This window comes from Mauremys mutica, chromosome 2 (assembly GCF_020497125.1).
Source record: "Mauremys mutica isolate MM-2020 ecotype Southern chromosome 2, ASM2049712v1, whole genome shotgun sequence".
NCBI classification, from domain to species: domain Eukaryota; kingdom Metazoa; phylum Chordata; order Testudines; family Geoemydidae; genus Mauremys; species Mauremys mutica.
The window spans coordinates 288,289,464-288,306,805 of NC_059073.1; the positions used below are offsets into that span (position 1 = coordinate 288,289,464).

Here is a 17,342-nt window from a genome sequence, read left to right on the forward strand (position 1 = left end):
GTCCTGATATTTTGTTTCCTGGTCTTTGGCGGCAATTTGGCAGAGAGTCCTTCAGTCGCGGATGGTCTTCGGCAGTATTTCGGTGGCGGGTGCTTCTGTCTTTGGTGGCAAGGTTTATTACCCACTGCTGAAATACCGCCGAAGACCATCCGCGACTGAAGGGCTTTCTGCCGAATTGCCACTGACCTCCTGGACGGGTGAGTGTAAAAAAAAGTCCCCCCTGCAGCGGTCCCGATATTTTCCCCTTAACACCTGGTCACCCTACTGCAGGATCAGGGTCTTAGGTTGTCAGCTCTTCAGTGAAGGGCCTATGTCTTCCTGTGTTTGCAAAGCACTTAGCCCAATGGTCTGATCAGGACTGAGGCTTCTAAGTGCTAACACAACAGAAATTGAAGTGTGATGCTTTGTGAAATAATTACAGCTAAGTTGTACATCAACTTATCCAACAAAATTGAATTCCCTTACAGAAATTTCACTTGCACAGGGGGAAAAGAGGTGAAAAAAAGAGGTGAAAGTTACTTAGGTTATTTACTAACACTTTCTCCTTTCATGTATTATTAGTTAGTAGTTTATTAATTCATTTAAATTTTGATGTTTAGAAAGATTCTGCACCTCATGTGTGTGACCTCACATCTGGAAACTAGAATAATGGATATTCCTTATTAACACTGACCCATGTAAAACAAGTATTACCCATTGACATTTAATGTTCCCACCACCCCACATAAATTTACTGAAATAATACAACCAGTGACTTAAAATATGAAATACTTTAATTATTTGTATAACTGTAAGTGTTAGCCAGAACATACAACAGATCTTTTCAGTGAATTACAAAAAACCCCCAAACAAACAAGAAACACCTCACATATAGAAGAGCAGCTGATAAGTAACATGAGTTGAACTGAATAAAACAATAGCTGTAACAATTTATTAGCCACGTACATACAACACAACTGATTATTTAAATAAGGAAACAATCACATACATAAAAAATGCTAGAAAATTACACTGGCCATGATTTCTTACAGGATTCTCATAAATCTGTGACTTTCATACATGAAATACAAACCTTAGCATCTCTTTCTACTGTACCTTTTTCTTAATATAAACTGTATGTAAGTGTACACAGCATGGTAGGTTACTTTACACAAGTGAACACAATCTAGCCGCAAGGCTTCCTGGTGTTCCACATAAGGGAATTGTCTAACAGAAAACAAAAAATGCACACCAAATTCACTAGTTAAGGTGCATCAACTTTCTAAAATAGCAAAGTATGTCCCAACAGAAATCTGTGTAGTATAAAAAAACCTTTTTTAAAGTTAAGTGTTACACAAGAGGTAGAAGTGATATTTTTGCAACGTTCATTAAATATCCAGTTATTTTACAGAATCACTGAAATAAGCCTAAATTGACTAAAGTATTAACAATTGACATCTTGCTTCTTTTAGTTAAATGTATACTTTCACTCATTTCTGTTGGGTCTACTAAATGGATTAACTCACAATAGCCTTCTTCAGTAATATTTCATTAACAGTGTAAAATTAGTTTTTAATTAAATGAGATTGACCAACATACATGTAAAAGATATACTTCAGACACCAAACAGTATATTAAAATATAGACACTATTAATCTTTATATATCTGTCATAAAAATAAAAGTAAACTTATTTTTCCCATATATATTGGAAATAGCCTAATTTTGTGGAAAAAACTATGTTCATTAAATTATTACTGTGCATAAACAAGTTTTAGAGCAGTTTTATTTTGTACAGTAAAAAAAGGAAAGCAACCTTTATCTGGAATTGATTTTTTTAAGTTGACACTGGTCTATCCTCGCTCTCATTAGTTAGCATTCATATATTATATGCAAACAATTTCCTTTTTAAAGCTTATCTGGCAAATAAGAAGCAGGGGAATTATAGTTTCAGTTCCCCAATTCTAAAAAAGTTGCTCAAAACTACTTTATTCCATACATTTTCAACTTCTAACAACAAAGGCTAAATAAGTACATTATAATGCACCTTGTTTTTTTGCACCTTTAACTGTAGTATTGCTAATAAAGAAAAATGACTCACCACGCTATAAAATTGACAGATTTGGTTGCACTATTAAAAAGTAAAAAACTAAAGAAAAAGAAAGTGCTTTTTAAAAGCAAATTGTAAAACAATTTATAATAAAAAAGTAACTTCATAGATATACAGTTTTTCCTTTTGTAATTATTTATAAGTTTCCACAAAACAGAAAAGTGCTGGTGATTGAGACAGATAAAACTGCACAAGAAACAAATCAAGATCTTAACACGGTTAAGGCTGTATTTCTATCCAGGCAAATCAGGATAAAACAAGGTGCAAATTTCTCAAAAGCCTATTGATTTAACTCAGCCAAAGCATCTTGCAGAAGGTACATTCCTCAGCTTTAAATGAAAGCAGACTATTCCTCCTAACTCCAAGATGTTACTATGTTCAAAAACCTTACAATAAGTTAGGGAAAACATATGTTTCTGGAGTTTCTTGGTACCTAATGTTCAACATGAACTGCAACGCTTGTATATACAAAAAGTTAAACAGTATAAGACTTTAGAACAGTAAACCCAACTGAAGTCAGTATCTGGCAAAACTATTGACTTGAATGGAAGCAGGATCATTAACAATTTCTGTGTAGCCTTAATTTCAAATGCATTTAAATTTAAAGACACATTTGAAAGGATTTTTGTTTTTATATGTCAATGATGTTAATTGTTGAAGTATTTCAAGAAATGGGCAGAAAAATTTTCATACTAAGATGTCCATCAGATAGTTCGCATTTTAAGAAGAATACAGGCAGATCAAGTCAAAAAGAATTAAATGTGCCCCATGTTGCATTTGTGGGCAACACAACTAAACTCTGTTATTAATACATTTGACTTGTGGCAACTCTCAACAGCTATGGTGTCTTACACATGTTAAAAGAGTCCATAACTGGACAATCAAAAATTATTCAAGAAAAACACTAATACCATATGCTATGTTAGCTATAGTCAAATGTAGCTACATTTAACCCCTTTAAATGTATTATTAAATTGCAACAGAAAGCTGAAGTGAGCATACACAGTTACTTACCGTTTTTGAAAAATAAGACTTTTAAAGGCACATTAACTATATTATGAACTGATTAAGATCACATTCCTTCACAGTAACTTACATACAAACAATACAATAAGGACCTAATATGCCGAATACATTCAATACTACAAAACAATCCTGCAAGACTACAATTATTCTGTAAACAGAAATGCAAATCAAGACTTTCAAATTCTATTTCCTGTTAACATAGTAATCATAACTCAAAAATTTAAGTTCCATCCACAACTCAAATACTGTAAACTCTGAAAATTTTTCAAACCACTAACTATAGTTTCACAAAAACACATCTGACCTTCAGATATTAGTGCAAACAGATTGCGCACACACACACACAAAATACACTCACACAGCACTAAAATAATTCTCTTCACTACCAATTTTTAGTTTTAGACTAAGGCTTAAAAATATCCATTGAAACGGATTAAATTTTCTTTAGAAAAAGTGGAGCATACTCTTAATAAGATTCTGCCTTCTAATGATTCCTTTGTTTAATCAGTGGATCAAAATGAGGCTTTAGTGACTTCCTATTCTACAAAATGATGCACTCATCACCTCGTTACCATTAACAATGGTACTACCACTGGTACTATATTGGTACTAATAGAACTATAAGACTACAGATGTTCTAGAAACATTCACAGGTCCAAAATTACAGATTGTTTGGAATATTTAGCAAGTACATGTATATGCAAACAGAATTATATATTTATCAAGAAAGTGTCGAATTCAACATCATAACATAATGAAACACAGATAAATCTTCATTTTAAGTCTTTGAACTTTTTCTCCTGTCCTCAACATAATTCTTTTTTAAAACAAGAACTGCTCTCCAAAGCTATTCATCAATATACTAACACCTAAGAACATACTTGGTAATTAGTACATTTTGAAAGACAATCTAACATTAAGACACGATTGATAAAGCATTAAAATTACTCATAAGTAGTGTGATAAGATGAAAATATGAATTATTCATCCTTTTCTAATTCTCACTCTGTACATTCACATTGATACGTAACACTTCTGATTGTCTAAGCCACAGGATGAAGACTAGTAATAGCAACTAAACATATGAAATCTTCTCATGCTAAAACAAATCAGTTAAACAGCTTTGGTAACCTAGTATAGTGAGCTTTGTGTAAATATCTTGCAAACATCCCTACCCCTCAAAAAACCCCTATATACTGTACTGTGTGTATATTTATATATAATATACATAGTTCCTGAGTAAATCATTAAATCTGATTATTAGGAAGGTTTGGCAAAAGACCCAACTGTATATTATTAAAATAGAATTTTAAATAAACATTTAATCAAAACATTAAAATAAATATGGAATGTTTCTGAAAATTAGAGTACCATAAACATATTAATAACCATGTAATTTTTCATTAAGTGCATACTTGCTGTTTTTAATCATGAGGCATCAGTAAATTTAATTTCTAAGTCTGAGTGACAATTTTATGTTAATTGCCAATATGTATTTTAATGCAATGTACTGCAACTCTAAACATTCCTTAAATTAGTTCTTCATTTATTTATTATGTAAAAATTTTGTCACAAAGATTATACTATGGGAACTTTTGGTTTAGATTAGTCCAGCTGGTAACTTTTAATTGGCAGAACAAGCATGTCATGTAACTAACATTAAACTCTGATTATTCCAATCAGACTCTTGGCAATTACCTGAAAGTTTTGACACCCTGTCACAATAGCAAAGCAGAAGTGTGGACTATTCAGTGTTGAGTGACAGTACAAACAATTATATTATTTAGCAATCATTCTGGCACTTAAAAGAATACATAATTGTGCAAAAAAACCAATAATTATGAGATACGCTTTAAAAATGACATTTCTAAAGTATGCTAAATTTTATAACGAACAAATGAAGAAAAGAATCAAAATTAGCTTAGCCACTCACTGGTTTCTCAGATCATGGCTTGAGTCACAGCTGATACATAGCTTTGGCTAAGTGGTCAAGAAAATGGTCAGCTATTGCCCAGTTCCCCTTATTAATAAAATCTTTATCTTACATAGAAGACACTGCAATACCAGCAATATTAAAACTGCAATAACACTGTTACAAGAAATATTTGTCAACACCAGAATCACAGTAATAAAATTGCAGCACTGATCAGTTGAGTTATCCTTATTTTTTCTGATAACCTAGCAAAAAAGTTCTCCACAGCACAATGCAATTCACTTTCTTCCTTTTTTTTTTTTTTTTTTTTGCTTCCTGCACAGTTATTCAGAAATCTGTATGGGTTCCTCATGTTTTTCTTTTTTGCTTCCCTTGTCTTCAGGATCTGCACTATTTTTTTCTTCTGTGCTTGTGTTTCCTGGACAAAGCTCTTGCAATGCCCTTTCGACCTCCTCCTGTTTCACTGGAGTGCTTAAGGAGGTTTTTGGTAGAGTCATCTGCAGTGCACACCATAAAGCAGTACGAGCCTTGCGTGTGGAAACAACTAACTCTTTAATGGCAGCTGCCAGAGCAAGAACATCTACAAAGACAAGAATATGCAACCACATCACAACAGAACTAATATACAACCATGACATCTATTGATTAGACAAAAATCTCTTGAATTCAGTCAACACTTTGTAATTCCAAGAAACCTCCGGAAAGATTGCACCCTGTTATCAGAGAACCTTATTTCCAATATTTCCTTAGTTATATTCTAGGCTTTCCAATGCACTGAAGTTATGAGATAAATTCAGACTCCAGAACACGGGCTGTTGGTAACAAATGGTGCTGACGTACAAAGCAGGAGAAAAAGAGAACTTTGTACTAACAATTTCCTTTCCTTCAAGATAGTGTGATAACTTACATGTTGTCATTCATTGAGTTCAGCCCATTCACAACAAAGGAATTACTGCACACCGTAAAGGAGATTTAATCCCAAACCTGCAAGTCCTATACCTACCCTTCCTGCTTGGTTTTAAAAAAGTAAATTGGAGCTTCACCTGACGGAGATAGCCAATGCCTCACTCAGTGAGTAAGTCCACCCTTCGTCCTTCAATCATAGAACAGACTGACCAACACTTAAGAAATACACCCTGGATGCACTGGACTTGGCTAGTATCCACTATGAAATCTTTAGGGTTCCCAGCAAGCTAGCAATAAACCACTTTCAGTCTCACTGATCTGAAACCAAGATATTGGGCCCTACGCAATCTGGATTCAGCCAAGAACATGGAGCAAAAATTGTATTATTGGCACAGATAGATGTTCTCTTGATGTAGATGGATGGAGGGCAGCCTTCCACTTTATCCTGGCTCTCTCTGCAACATTTAACATGGTCAATCACGATATATTGCTCTGTGTAAGACAGTGGTTCTCAAACTAGGGCTGCTGCTTGTTTAGGGAAAGCCCCTGGCGGGCCAGGCTGGTTTGTTTACCTGCCGTGTCCCCAGGTTTGGCCGATCGCGGCTCCCACTGACCGCGGTTCGCCACTCAAGGCCATTGGGGGCTGCAGGAAGGGCGGCCAGCACCTCCCTCAGCCCATGCCACTTCCTGCAGCCCCCATTGGCCTGGAGCGGCGAACCGCGGCCAGTGGGAGCCGCGATCGGCCGAACCTGTGGACGCAGCAGGTAAACAAACCAGCCCGGCCCACCAGGGGCTTTCTGGAACAAGCGGCGGCCCTAGTTTGAGAACCACTGATGTAAGATACTTATTCTTGGCGGATAATCATAACAAATTAAGAAATCATGAAGGAGAAAACAACTTGAAAGACTAACTCTTGTCTTGTCTCCTTGTAAGATCTAATCTTCAGTTTGCCTGTATAGGACAAGCGTTCTTTCTTGTTGCATCTGGACTGGTTGAAAGGCGATGCAAGATTTATAGTATGTATGGTCTTTCTGGAGAACATGTGTGGAGGTAGACAAAGACTTTTTGTTCTACTTGAAATTCTCCGCCATTCTTGTCTAGGTTAAAAAGATCACAATCACCACTAAGAAAGCAGCAACTTCTTGCTTGAAAATATAACCCACAGATGAAGCCAAAGCTGCCTTTTAACTAGTGCACTACCCACGAAGGGTCTGGCTGGAAATGTGATTGGGGCTAACATGAATAAACTGCCAGAGATATTTGTCATTAAAAAGCCAATTCTTTTGTCCTTGTTTGGGATAAGTTCCTCCAAACAGGCAATTGCAGTGGAAATCTACAAGAATCTGTCTACTCGCTCAAATGTGGGGTTTTTTTATGACAGCTATTCCAGTCTGTCTGACATCTTTAAGAGGAAAAAGTCCACAGGATTAGGATGGTCTTATTTTTCAACTGTGACTGTGGATTCCACTTTTGGAGTCTGGACATACGGACTCTTCCATGTGGAATTTATTTACTTTCAATTAACTGCCTAATACAACGTCTGTTCTTGGCGGTGAACTCCAACTCTTCAATACCAAGATTTGGGGGTAAAGCCTGTTCTTTTCATTGCTAGCGGGAAAGTACTAGCCCACAATATGCTTAACTTTAGGATCCTTGGCTCCTATCTTACATTAAGAGTTATCCTCCTCCCTCTTTTATTTTTTTTTAACAAAGCAAAAACAAAGAACCCAAACTTTTCTTTCTTTCTTTCTTTTTTTTTGGGGGGGGGGCTCCAAATTGGATAGATGGGATCCCAATAAAAGAGATCTGGTTTTGATTCACCAGTGAACTTGACTCCTATCATCAAACATTCTTGCTTGCTATTCCTCGGCAGAATCTGCCAATTGTGCCAAATTTGCAGCGGTTTTGTGACAGACAAAACATCAATTAATGAGCAGTGTAAGACCAAGCAATTTTTCACTGTGAAAGCTAAGAAGGATGAAAGCCCACTCTCAATCACTGTTAATAAAGAAGCTCAATTTGTTAAAATGAGTACAACCTGATTAAGGATGCTCGATTGCTTACTTGGCGGGGAGGGATAGCTCAGTGGTTTGAGCATTGGTCTGCTAAACCCAGGATTGTGAGTTCAATCCTTGAGGGGGCCATTTGGGGATTGGTCCTGCTTTGAGCAGGGGGTTGGACTAGATGATCTCTTGAGGTCCCTTCCAACCCTAATAATCTGTATTTGTTTGGTATCAATTCCCAGTCATAGGTTACCATTTTACAGTGATAACCCTCATATCCCCTACCTGTTAAGTAACAGCATGCACTGAAACAAGTAGGAATTCATTCAGAGTCTTTAACAAAATCTGATTATTTAATATAATAAAGAGGACTTTTTTTCCCCCTAGAAAATATCTTGTGACAAGAAGGGGTCTAAAAATCAACACCACAAAACAGAGTAAAGTCTATGCAGAAATTACCTGATACAAGTGAGGGATTTTTCTCTTTTAAAGTCAAAGGCACACATATAACGTTTGTGTTTAAGAGAGTAAGTCTACTTGTTGCCATTACAACATTTAAAATGTGTTACAAATTGAATTGAATACAAATTGAAAAAAAACCATTTTTAGAACTACAACGCAATCAAAAGTATTTACCTTTTTCATTATTATAACGAGGTGCTCCTTGTCTCTGTGGATTGGCAGCATTAACAATCTCATCTTTCCGTCTCGCTTGTGTAACATGAATGGCTTCTAAATGATCTTCCAGAGTTTTGGATATATTCTTATGGACAGGAGTACCGCGAAGCCTTTCCATTTTTCCTATTAAGGTGAGCACCTAATGAATATATTGCAAACACCAAACGATTATTTTTTTAAAATCCTCCACAAAATATAATAAACCCACAAACATATAACCTGATGCTACTAATCCCTGCAGAACATTCCACACTGATTATGCTTACTCTAGCCTGTTCTCGTAACTGGTCCACAATCAAACGATCCACTCGTGAAGGGTTAGCAGGAAGTCGGGAAACAGGAGTGTTATTTGAGCTAGATACCCGCTTTCCTGGAAAGTTTCTTGCAAGATCAGCTTCAGTCTGAAGAGAAAACACATACCTTTAAAATATTTAGAACGGCATTTCAATCTATAGCCTAAGCTCTTCTATTTTTTCACAACTACATGGAGGCATGAGATGTGTCTGCTGTTTAAGTCTCTGGGGGCATTTAAAACAATAAGAAGTCATTATTAAATTTTAAACTGGCTGTAAAAATAAGGGTACTTCCAAAAATTCCAAGTACTACTTTAAAGCATAAATCTAGAATCAACAGCTGTAACCAACAAATAAAATTACCTTTAAAATGTTAACCAATCTTGGGTAGAGACCAAAGTAAATAGAAGGAACTTGCACAGTCCTTGGAAGGTTAAACTCTAACTTTGTCACACCAAATTAGTGATGTGAATTCCCAACTGCCTCCTGATAACACCTTGTTAAGGGCTCTCAGGGTACGTCTACACTACAGGATTATTCCGATTTTACATAAACCGGTTTTGTAAAACAGATTGTATAAAGTCAAGTGCACGCGGCCACACTAAGCATATTAATTCGGCGGTGTGCGTCCATGGCCCGAGGCTAGCGTCGATTTCTGGAGCGTTGCACTGTGGGTAGCTATTCCATAGATATCCCATAGTTCCCGCAGTCTCCCCCGCCCCTTGGAATTCTGGGTTGAGATCCCAGTGCCTGATGGGGCAAAAATCATTGTCGCGGGTGGTTCTGGGTACATGTCATCACTCACTCCTTCCTCCGGGAAAGCAACGGCAGACAATCATTTCGCGCCCTTTTTCCCTGGATTGCCCTGGCAGACACCATAGCATGGCAACCATGGAGCCTGTTTTGCCTTTTGTCACTGTCACCGTATGTGTACTGGATGCCGCTGACAGAGGTGATACAGCAGCGCTACACAGCAGCATTAATTTGCTTTTGCGTGATAGCAGAGACGGTTATCAGCCGTTCTGTACCGTCTGCTGCCATTGTAAATTGGCAATGAGATGACGGTTATCAGTCGTTCTGTACCGTCTGCTGCTGTCATGGGTGCCCCTGGCTGAGGTCGGCCGGGGGCGCAAAGACAAAAATGGGAATGACTCCCCTAGTCAATCCCTCCTTTATGGTATCTAAAAATAGAGTCAGTCCTGCCTAGAATATGGGGCAAGTGTACTAGCGAACCAGTGTATCAGAGAACCAGAGAGCACAGCTGCTCCGTGTCAGACCCCGCAGAAATGATGAGCTGCATGCCATTCACGGGGGGTGCCCCTGCAACAACCCCACCTGTTGTTTCCCTCCTCCCCCAACCTTCCTGGGCTACCGTGGCAGTGTCCCCGCCATTTGTGTGATGAAGTAATAAAGAATGCAGGAATAAGAAACAGTGACTTGTTAGTGAGATAAAATGAGGGGGAGGCAGCCTCCAGCTGCTATGATAGTCCAGGCAGTACAGAATCTTTTCTTTAGACATGAAGGGCGGGGGCTGATGGAGCTCAGCCCCCAGTTGCTATGATGAAGATGGTTACCAGCCGTTCTGTACCATCTACTGGGAATGACCGGGAGTCATTCCTATTTTTATCCAGGCGCCCCCGGCCGACCTCACCTGAGGCCAGCCAGGAGCACTCGCGGGCTGATGATGACGATGGATAGCAGTCATATTGTACCATCTGCCACCGGTGGGGGGGGGGGAGAGGATGCTGCTGTTCACTGCCGCAGCATCGCGTCTACTAGCAGCATTCAGTAGACATAGGGTGACATTGAAAAAAGTCAAGAAACGATTTTTTCCCTTTTCTTTCCGGGGGGGGGGTGTAAATTGACGAGCTATGCCCTGAACCACCCCGGACAATGTGTTTGACCCTACAGACATTGGGAGCTCAGCCAAGAATGCAAATGCTTTTCGGAGACTGCGGGGACTGTGGGATAGCTGGAGACCTCAGTACCCCCTCCCTCCCTCCATGAGCGTCCATTTGATTCTTTGGCTTTCCGTTACGCTTGTCACGCAGCACTGTGCTGAGTCCCTGCTGTGGCCTCTGTCTGGAGATTTTTTTCAAATGCTTTGGCATTTCGTCTTCTGTAACGGAGCTGTGATAGAACAGATTTGCCTCCCCATACAGCGATCAGATCCAGTATCTCCCGTATGGTCCATGCTGGAGTTCTTTTTGCATTTGGGACTACATCGCCACCCGTGCTGATCAGAGCTCCACGCTGGGCAAACAGGAAATGAAATTCAAAAGTTCGCGGGGCTTTTCCTGTCTACCTGGCCAGTGCATCCGAGTTCAGATTGCTGTCCAGAGCGGTCACAATGGTGCACTGTGGGATACCACCCGGAGACCAATACCGGTCAATTTGCGGCCACACTAACCCTAATCTGATATGGTAATACCGATTTCAGCGCTACTCCTCTCGTCAGGGAGGAGTACAGAAACCGGTTTAAAGAGCCCTTTATATCGATATAAAGGGCCTCGTTGTGTGGACGGGTGCAGCGTTAAATCGGTTTAACGCTGCTAAAATCGGTTTAAACGCGTAGTGTAGACCAGGCCTCAGATAGTCAAATTCAGGAACTACTAGCAAGTGCATGAGATGTCCTCAATTGCTGCAGTGGTTGTGTTTGAAAACCCCAAGGATAATCCCAGGTTTAACATATTGGCTTTGAAAAAATACCAGCCCTGAAAAGTCATCCACATGGACATCAAACTCACCTATGACAATGGGCCTGGGCAAACCCCAATACAGGGCAGATAAAGATGGGACAAAGGCAAAAGAATATGTTTTAGAGTGACATCTCTCTTACATTTGAAGTCAGATATAAACAACCACCCTCTTGGCCATCCCTCAGTGCATGCTGAACTGAGTACTATCCAAAAATAGCTGGACTAATAAAGGCCCTAGCTTTATCAACCATCCAGGCTTTCGCTATACAAGTCACATCAGCGGTCTCTTCCACGATCCATGGATGGTGGTAACTACTGGCTACCAAACTTGCACTGAACAACACGAACCAAAGAATAGGATCCATGCCACCAGATAATATAAAACCTTTGGCCAAAGAGGGCTTGATGGTACTTGGTTATGCAACCATTGCTATCGGGTGTAATTTAGTTCAAGAAAATTACTGCTGAACAAGTGGTCCTTGCTCCTGTACGGCTGGAAAATGAAAGGTGAACCTCAGTCTCATGCACAATTGTATGACATTCACACTGCTTGGTATCTTCTTATAATTATGAATACTCAAAATAGAGTGTTCAGATGGGGCTCAAAATATTTAGAGTAGAATGAAAGTCACAATATTTTTAAAAAGGCAGCAAGACTGGCTCCTTTTCTCCAGTCAGATGCAGGAATTTCTACTCTACCTAGCTGTTCCTTTATAATCACCATCCTACATACAAGTCTATTATGATATATATTATTACCTTTTTCCTCTCCTTCTCCAGAGCTCTCCACTGTTCGTAACACTCCTCCAATCGAATATGAAGCTCATTGGCAGGTCCACTGCGATTTCTTGGAGGCCTATACTTGTTAAAAGGAGTTGGAAAGGCAAAGTATGGCGCACTTAATTCCCCACAAAATAGGTCATTAATGAAGGGATTCAAATGGTTAAAATCGTCATAGTGAAAAAGATCAACAAGTTCTGAGAATGGAAATGGTGATGGAGGAAAAGCAAAATTATTTGCTGACGGAAATGGATGGGGATTAAATGGAGCAAAATTGGGATTTTGCTTAAAATCAGACATTAATGGGAAAGAAGGAAGAAAAGAAGGATTGATGAAATCTGACATGTTGCCACCATTCTGTTCTTGCTTCTTTCGGAACATGCTGAACTGTTGCTGATTTTGTCCGGCATACCCAGGATGGGGTATCCAATTCCTTCGACCTCTTCTTTCATCTTTATTACAGTTATCTTGGTTTTGCTTTTTGCGAAACCTATGATACTTTTCAGACTCATCACTTGCAGAATTCTGCTGTGTTAACCAGTTGTGTGACAAATTAATGGGTATTTTACGATACTGACCTTTATTAGTCAATGAATCATGCTGGGAATGTCCAATAGGTTTAATTTGTTTCTGATTTTCTACAAAGAAATTTGAAACCCCTAAGTTACTAGAAACACTATTTGAGATTTGTAACCTTCCATCTTTCCTTGAATAGGGTACTGGTGACAACTGCGAGTAATAAGAGGGATGGGTTACAGACTGATGTGTGGGAGATCCACTGGACATAGTTGAAACCCCTGAAGAGGACTGTGGGCTTGTTACTACTTGGTTTTGCTTCCTATATGCAATATCTGATGTAGATGTGGGACTTAAGATCTTACCATCCAGCCACGTATGTCCACGGTAAGGTGAACGAAAATTTCCATTTTGTAAAGCAGTTTTTACAGATAAATGATATTCAGAAGGTTTAGGAGAACATTCTTTAGCATTAACATGGCTCTTACATTCAGTGTTATTACAGGGTTCCCCCAAACTGAAGCTCTTATGGCCATTTTGCATGTGAGTTTCCTGTGGGTTTCCATTTGTTCCTCCAGGAAAACTATTTTCTTTAGTAAATGGTTGATTGAAAAAATATAGTGATGGGTGAATAGATGGCTGTGATTTATGAGAAGCTGTAAAATCTTCATATCTTTTAGAAAACATATGGTTGTCCTGGAACACTTTGCTCCACGTGCCATTAGCAGGTGGACTAGATAGATCATTGGAACACTTTGCTTGTTCTTGTTTGTCATTTTTCATAAGCTTGCCTCTTGCTCTGTCAGTTTCCCAATACTCTTTCTGAATACCAGTGCCATCTTTAATTCTGCATTGAGAAGAAAAATTACTAATATCAGAGCAGTTCTTTTCACAGTCTCCATTTAATTTCATCTTATCATAATTGCACACATGCTGCTTAAATTGTACATTCTGAAATGCTAATCCTTCTTGCTGAATTATGGCATTATTTTCAAAAGCAGAATTTTCAGGATAAATGTTCAAGATATCATCAGATGGCTGAGTATAAGGGTCAGAAGGAGAAAGCCAAGACTCTATAAGATGAAGGTCTTCAAATCCTCTGTGTAAAGTCTCCACATCAGGTGACTTTTGCAAGTGTCCTTGGTAACAGCTCTGTGTACCAATCAGGTTTGGAAAATCTTTACTTTGTAAAGGGTGCTTAGAAGACAGACCTGAGAAGTCACCATTGTTTCCAATGTCAGATGCCCACATAGGGGGAAACAATCTCGACAGAGAATTCCTGTAACAAATAGAATTGCACTTTTAGGAATGACCAAACACATTTATGTTACATTATAGCTTTGTTCAGAGTTTAGTGTTTTTTCAAAATGCAAAGCTACTACTAAGACCTTTGCTAAAGATATAATTTCAAGCAGTTTTGTCACAGAAATTAGCAATAAAAACTACTAGTGTACTAGACTGTTGACAGCCTATAATTATTTCCTAAAGTCTATTTTTATTGTTTTTTCTAGTCTACTTTTAACGTATCACATTATGGTGCTTCAATCACTACTATTTGCCCTTCATAATCTTCAGAGACTTAATTATTTATTCTTTAAGAGTTTCTGTATTGACATTTGAACTTATATAGCACTTTTCATAGAAAGATTCCATAGTATTCTAAAACAAAATTAAGCCTCACAACACCTCCACAAAGTTGATTCCATGTTCTGCAGTAATTCTTATTTCTTTAATTACATTTTCTTTGTTCAATAAAAGTATGTTTTTGCCCCCAGTAAGAAAACATTTATTTAAATCACTTGCTATAAGGTTTTCTAATCGTTGTTTTAAATATACATATTCTGCTCAATGTTTAACAATATTCGTAAGCAATCAGATACATCCTGTAATAGTTGAAAATATCTGATGGCCTCCCCTCTTAGCATGCTTCTGTGACAACTAATTATGTTTTAAGATAGGGAGAGTAAGAATTCAAGAGAAATAATGTACTAACAAATCGTTATCTTGATTTTTTTTCCCCAAATACTATCTATCTAAGAGAAGACAGTAAAGTCACTGTTATCTATATAGTCTCCACCATTCTAATTTTTGCAGAGAGGAGGGGGAACTCAGATCCTCCTTGTGGAATTTCCCCACCAAATGTTTGGGTGCAAGAAAGAGTGCAACCCAAACAGGAGGCTATAGGGCCTGCCAACAAATCCTACCATTTCCAAGAGATCCACATGCTCTCTATGTCTGCACTGGTTCTGGGTCTCTAGTTGTTCCCCAAGCCAACTGCCACACAGTTCCAATGGAGCTATGCCGTCAGGTCTGATCAACGTTGTTCCCTAAGACCCCCAGTGCAGCAGAGATCTGAGGAAGTGTAATATAGCACTATACTATTACATTTCTGTGAGAAGCTCTTTTGGGTACCAGAAGGAAGCTGAGTAATGGAGAAAAGCTGCAACAATGTAGTTATCCTACTCTTGGGGCATCCACTTCACCCATCACATGGAGAGGTGTCTGGCATGAAGAGGGTGGGGGCAGAATTTCCCCTCCCAGCATATATTTGTTAGAAATGATCAGGCATGGTAAAAATAGGAAGTACATGCCTTAAAAGTATAAATTTAACTCAAGCTATTTGGTATCAAAAGATACAGAAAAGCCTTTCAAATTTTCTGCATAAACTCTGAGATAGAGGCCCATTGATGGTTCACTTCTTTGCATCAGCAACTCCTGACACGCTCAGTACACCTAATACTCTGTTGTCATGATAATTACCCAAACGATGGCATGTAATAAATCATCAGAAAACTTAAAACTCATTAATCATTAATATTCTTGCATAATGTATGCATAGTTTGTGTACAAAGAGTTCATATGTGCTAGAATTATGTTCTTAAAATGAGTTTGGCAAGCAAGGCATAAGCCCAGTCTGCCTTAGACAAAGGAATGTGTATTTGCATGTCTGACCAGCCTGGTTGTCAGGCAGAGATAATGAAGGCACATTTACATGCAAGATAAACAAAGTCATCAGGACAGCAAGTGGGGAAAAGATGACCAATCTCCACGGAGGATGGAAACTGCATCTCCATGAAGTCTTCCTGACTCTTGAAGCAGGGTCAATGAACTTTGGGAAGATATAGGGAGAGAGAAAAAGCCATTTTGGCACCATCATTTGATGAGCTAAAGGGGTCAGAGATCACAGAATGTTGGATCCTTCAACCAAAGTGGTTGAAGTCCTTGGGTGTTAAGTATAGGTGATAAACCTGCTGAGGAAACTATTGTAACTTGCAGAAATTAAGTTTTAATCTTAAAATTGTATTTGTACTTGTTTGTTTGTAACCCTATCTTTATTGCTTATACTTGGTATCACTTAAAACTATGGCCTTTTGTTTAATAAACTTGTTTTTACAATAAACCAATTCAGTGTTTTGATTAAAACAGAGGGTTTGTGAAACCCCAGTTAAATTAATGAGCTGTTTTCTATGTCGTTTAAGAAGCAGTGAACTTAACTTCTGGGAGTGTTCCAGGAAATTTGGGACTGTGGGGGCAGGGAGAGTGTTGAGGTCACCCTGCGAAAAAGTAATTTGGCAACGGAAACCAGGATGGGACCTACATGCTTGTATGCTGGCTGTTGGTGTCACGCTTGTGAGCCACAGCAGCATAGCATTTAAGGCACCCAGTGTTACAAGGCAGGTGGTAACATCTCCTTACTGGTCTGAGGTGCACCTTAAAGCATCACAAACTCTCTTTTTCAGTACTCAAAACATGGGCTCTTCTTGATGGCTCTTATCACTATGCATTAGCAATATATCATTGCTTCTCTTTATAAAGGAAGACACTCCAAAATTCACGACATTAATAAAAGGCAATACCTCCTTTGCTGGCATATTCCCACAGCTTTATGGACATTGTCTTTTGAATAAGCATCTCATGAGTACAGCACTCAAAGTGCCATGTTATTTTCTTCTGTTACATACAAATAAATATTTTTTGCATTTGGAAAACAAAAATGGTAGAAATTTAACTTTTATGTTCCTACAATATGATTTGTATTGAGCCCACTAGCAAACTTCATCAAAGTATTATTTAGTCAGGACCCAAAAGTATGCCAGGCACCTTGCAGAACATAAATCTGGTCCCCACTCCCAAATAGTTTACAGTCTAAAAAGACAAGACAGATGGGGTGATGTGGGAAGAGCTACAACACTAATGTTTTGCTTCTGATGTTATCCTTTTAAGTTTATTAAAGAAAAAAATACTGATTTGCAGGACTGTCTACTATTCGGGGTTTTTTTTGTTTTCTTAGATATTATCATTCGTAAATCCTGGAAATATATAAACAACTCAAAACATTCTGAAATGTATTTGTATGTTTAGATATTATAAAAATCTTAGGATTTTATACTAATTGATCATTGCAGCTAAATCATTTTGA

General features: G+C 38.4%; 1 protein-coding gene across 5 annotated transcripts in view; it reads right to left on the minus strand.

Moving 5' to 3' along the window:
* Positions 1-755: 755 nt before the first annotated feature.
* LOC123362986 (meiosis-specific coiled-coil domain-containing protein MEIOC-like) overlaps positions 756-17,342 on the minus strand; it is a 51,715-nt gene continuing 35,128 nt past the window's right edge. For all 5 annotated transcript variants that reach the window (XM_045003607.1, XM_045003605.1, XM_045003606.1 and 2 more), the window contains 4 exons: positions 12,386-14,201; positions 8,901-9,035; positions 8,593-8,773; positions 756-5,627 (listed from right to left, as the gene is read on the minus strand). In XM_045003607.1, coding sequence (XP_044859542.1) covers positions 5,371-5,627; positions 8,593-8,773; positions 8,901-9,035; positions 12,386-14,201 — 2,389 coding nt within the window. In that variant the 3' untranslated portion in view covers positions 756-5,370. The remainder of the gene's footprint in view (positions 5,628-8,592; positions 8,774-8,900; positions 9,036-12,385; positions 14,202-17,342) is intronic.